Here is a 4,368-nt window from a genome sequence, read left to right as displayed (position 1 = left end):
CCCCCCCCCCCCCCCCCCCCCCCCCCCCCCCCCCCGCCTGCCCCCTGACCCCGCTCCCTTCCCCTGCTCCCCCGCCCTACCTCCCCCCTGCCCTGGACTGCTGCCTGCCTGCCAGTCGCTGGCTGGCTCTGCAGCAGGCGGGGAGCAGCGGGCGCCGGGCAGACAGCCTCGCACTGCAGCTCTGCCACTGGCCCGGCCTCCTGCAGACCCAGCCTCCTGCGGGCTGCAGAGAGCTGGCTTCCTCCTGGAAGGGCAGGTCTCCGGTAAGGCAGCACCCTCGCTCCAGCTAGCCTGCCTCACTTCCTCGGCTTTGTCTGGTCCGGGTGGAATGGTTATAGGAAGGGAGAATGCAGAGGGGGATGGATGGAGGCTGTGTGGAGGGGAGTCGGCAGAGGGCTCAGAAAGCAAGTGCTGGGGTCAGCCGTGACAGTGACAGGAGACTGGCCTCCTGGGCTCCATCTGGCTTCTTGGCTTTCCAGCAGCATTAGTTTAAAAGAGCACTTCCTGGATGTATAAGACTCTTTCATGGGGGGCGTCTGTGCACGTGTGTGCGTGTGTAGACACGGGCATGTTTGCGTGCATGTGTGCGTCCTGACCTGGCCGCGACAGGGGCAGCCGTGGAAGGAACAGCGTGCTGTCCTGGACAGAGACCGGTCAGCTCAGTGCGCTGGGTGACGAGGGCAAATGGACCCCTTCTTCCTTGTAAATTGGGGGGGGCGCAGGGGGACTGCGTATAGTTCTCGTCTCATCTGATCACAGCACGCGCTCGTGTTCGTGCACACATGCACTGCCCCCCCCCCAGGCACGTGCATGTAAGTGTGCGCACACGCACGCATGCTGGTGGGCCGGCAGGACTCTGGGGACAGTGCAGTGACACACAGGAGCGCCTGGCACGGTGACCCGGCAGGAGTCGATGCTGCAGTGGGTCTGGCATCCTGAGGGGAGGGGCTGTGGTGTGGCTGGTGGGGTGGGTCATTGGGCTCCTGTAGGGCGCCTGGGGACACGGACAGACGGCTGGGCTGCCTCCTTTTCAGAGGGAGCCCCAGAGGTGCCCCGTCCTTGCCAGGATGGGGTCAGAGGGTGGAGTCCTGTGTGCTTCTCCACATCTGTTGACCAAACAGTGCCTGGTGTTACAAGTGGGTCCATGAGACCGAATTCAGAAGCCCCCAGAGGTGGGCCTCAGTTAGGCTCTGACTGTATACCCCGTGTTGCTTCTGTTTCAGGGATAAACGCCCAAGCCCGGAGGCTGCAGCGGAACCGTGCCAAGGGAACCCCAGCCCTGGCTTCGGGGGGTGCCCGGAGCCCCCCGACACCCCGGCTACGCCGCACCGTCAGTGAGAGCAGCCTGAGCTCGGCCACCGCCCAGGACCCCGAGGAACGCGGCCAGGACACCATGCGCTACTCCCTCTACGAGTCGCCCCACCTGCTCCTTCTGCAAGGCTACAGCCAGCAGCACGTGAGCCCGCCCCCCCGAGGCCCAGCCGCCCCCCGTGAGCTGACCAGGAGGGCCCTGGACGTTCTCAGAGTAGAAGGCCTCCACCTGCCGCTAGCTAAGTCAGCTGTGAGCTCCTGTGGCCACAGTCACCCCGGTGATGACGAGCCTGTAGAAACAGGGTGGTGGGCTCCACCACGCAGGGCCGTTCTAGATGCTGGAGGAAGTGGAGCTTCCCCTGTGCTTTGTTTCCAGAGCATTCTCCATCCAGGCTACAGTAGGAGGCGGCAGGAGAGGGCTCACCCGATACCAGGCTCCTTCTCGGAGAATTGTCTGCCACTTTCCAGATGGTGTCTCAGGCCATGCCGTGCCCTGGCTTTGGGGACCTCGACACAGGTCCACCCCCTTGTCCAGAGGGTGGATGCTTGCGAACGCCTCCTGTGGCATGCAGCCTCGAGTGCGCCTTGTCTGAGGGGCCCCTGGCCCTCAGGCCTGCATTTCCCACCACTTCTGTGGGGGCCCTTGGCTGGTTGGGCGGAGCCCTCAGAAGCTCCTCTCTCGGCTCTTCCTTTCCTGCTTGCCTGCTCATGCCCATGTGCTGAGCTCCCTTCTGGCTCCACTGGTGTACGCCGTGCGGCCCTGGGGCTGCCGGTGCTCGGGTCTTAGCCCTACCAAACCCGGCCCGGCACCTCCAAGCCGTAGGAATGGACAAGAGGCCAGACGAGGGTTCCAGGCGAGGCTTTACCGGGGCGTATGCTCGAGCCCAGGGGCAACAGCACAAAGGAAGGAGTCCTCGGGCTGACTCCCCAGGGAGAGGGCAGGGGCGCTTCTTCGAGAACCAGGTGGGCAGAGGGGTAGAGGTGAGGGTTTTCTTGGCACTGGTGTGCTCAGAGCGCGTGCCTTTCCATACATGGCGTGTGTCACTAGCGGCTTAAATCTCCACTCCTGGGTGTGATTTTTTAGCCTTTCAGCGAGGGAGAGGTAAGTTTAGGGCCCTCCCGTGGTCACTGCGCACTCTGAGGCCAGCGTCCCGGGTCCATGCTGGCGCAGACTGGTGTGGCCTGGTCTCACCAGGTCTTCCCGGCGCTGACTCTCTGCTTTAGGTTGATGTCCTGGTTTCTGCACTCCAGAAATGCAGGCTCACGAGTTTTCTTGTAGGAAGTTTTTTCTTTGTGGAATATTTGCATTGCATTAGGGTCGTGGGAGAGGCTGGAGTCCGGCCCCTATTCTGTCTCACGAGGCGGCGTCTGCCATCTGGAACCGCAGAGGAGAGGGCTGGCCCACAGTGTGTCACAGACCACCGGCGGGGGGAGGGGGGTGCTCAGCCATGCCTGTGAACCAGTGTCTGTGCCCAGCGCAGCCCTTGTCTGGCCTCTGTTGTCTCAAAGCTGGAGTCTCCCCTGGGTGTCTGGCGTGCCCCCGAGGCTGCCCTGGGAAGCCTCTGCACCCGGGGACAGGGCGGGTGCCCCGTGTGGGGCAGGCTGGGAGCCAGCAGCAGGTTAGGGAGGACTCCAGGGCAGGGCTGGCCCAGGGTGGCAGTCCCGGCCACATGGCTTAGGTGACACCTTTTCATTTCTTCCCACTGACAGATGTGTCCCAGGTGGCGTCCTGCCCCTGAGGCCCGATATTTGCATTTCAGGACAGCCTGGTGTACCTGCTGAACCGGGAGCAGCACACGGTGGGCCAGAGGACCCCTTCCAGCAAGCCCAGCGTCAGCCTGTCGGCCCCTGACATCCTGCCCTTGCACTGCACCATCCGCAGGCACCAGCCCCCGGGCCCGGAGCAGGCGGGGAGCAGGCTGGTCCTGGAGCCCATCCCCGGGGCGCCCGTCTCCGTCAACTTCTCCGAGGTGGGGGGCCGGGCGGTGGTGCTGCGTCACGGGGACCTGCTGTCCCTCGGCCTCTACTACCTGCTGCTGTTCAAGGACCCGGCGCAGGCCCAGCCCCTGCCCGCCCAGGCCCTGGCCCGGCTGCGCGCCGGGCCGCGGAGCTGCAGGATGTGTGGTGCCACGCTCCGTGCTCGGGGCGCCTCCGCCTCCGGCTCCACGCAGGCCGCCCTCCCCCGGCCGCGGCCGCTGCGCCTGGAGTTCGAGCCCGAGGCGGAGGACGCGCTGCTGCAGCGAATCCTGACGCTCATCGAGCCCAGTGGCGATGACCACAAGCTGGCCCCGGCCTTCCTGCTCTGCCTCTGCATCCAGCACTCGGCCACCCGCCTGCAGCCGGGCTCGTTCGGGCAGCTTCTGCTCAAGATAGCCAAGACGATCCGGGAGACCGTCTGGGTCAGTCGCGGGGGGGTGCCGGGCACTGCGGGCGGGCTGTGGCTGCGGGAGGAGCTGGGTGGGCGCTGTGGCCCCCCGTGGGAGGTCCGGAGTCCCTCCTCTCCCAGGGCCAGCCTGCCCTGCCTGTGCACACCCAGGGAGCCCGGGGTGTCCTCTGTGGCATTCTGTCCCATGTGCTGGGCTGTGACATCATGAGCTCTGGTCCCATGTCCCTCCCCAAGGCCCAGCCCACCTACGACATGGCCTGGAGCCTGGGCCCCAACACCCACTTGGCCTGAGTGCCCCGTGCTTTCTGCCGGGAGCAGCTTGGGCTTCTGCCAGCACTGCGGTGTGGAGCCCTCAGCTCGGTGGTGGGGGCACAGGACTGGCTGACTTCTGTACGTGGAAACACTTCCGTCCATCAGGGCCTCTCGAGCAGGGCACCACGTGTGTCTGGTCAGAACTCCCGGCGGCTAGCAGCCCTGGGCTCCACCCGCTGAACGCCGGTGGCTCCCCTCCCGGAAATGGCTCCGGGCACTGCCAGGCGTCCCCTGGGGGCACCGCTGGCCTGTCCCTGCAGGGCCGGGGCCAGTGTGCTGCAGGCTGCCTGGGTCCAGCCCTCGAGGCCCCCCGCCACTTCCTGCCCCTCCCGTGACTGGACTCCCTGGGGACATAGGCA

The 4,368-nt window shown here is 65.9% G+C and overlaps 1 protein-coding gene across 1 annotated transcript in view; it reads left to right on the top strand.

Annotated features, from left to right (window-relative positions):
- Window positions 1–4,368, top strand: part of RADIL (Rap associating with DIL domain) — a 94,648-nt gene that overhangs the window by 35,780 nt on the left and 54,500 nt on the right. Inside the window, exons 2-3 of the mRNA XM_040634721.1 lie at window positions 1,224–1,456; window positions 3,072–3,710. Coding sequence (XP_040490655.1) covers window positions 1,224–1,456; window positions 3,072–3,710 — 872 coding nt within the window. The remainder of the gene's footprint in view (window positions 1–1,223; window positions 1,457–3,071; window positions 3,711–4,368) is intronic.

This window comes from Ursus maritimus, unplaced genomic scaffold, assembly GCF_017311325.1.
Source record: "Ursus maritimus isolate PB19 unplaced genomic scaffold, ASM1731132v1 scaffold_2, whole genome shotgun sequence".
Classification (NCBI taxonomy): domain Eukaryota; kingdom Metazoa; phylum Chordata; class Mammalia; order Carnivora; family Ursidae; genus Ursus; species Ursus maritimus.
This window is presented reverse-complemented; position numbering and strand designations above follow the sequence as displayed.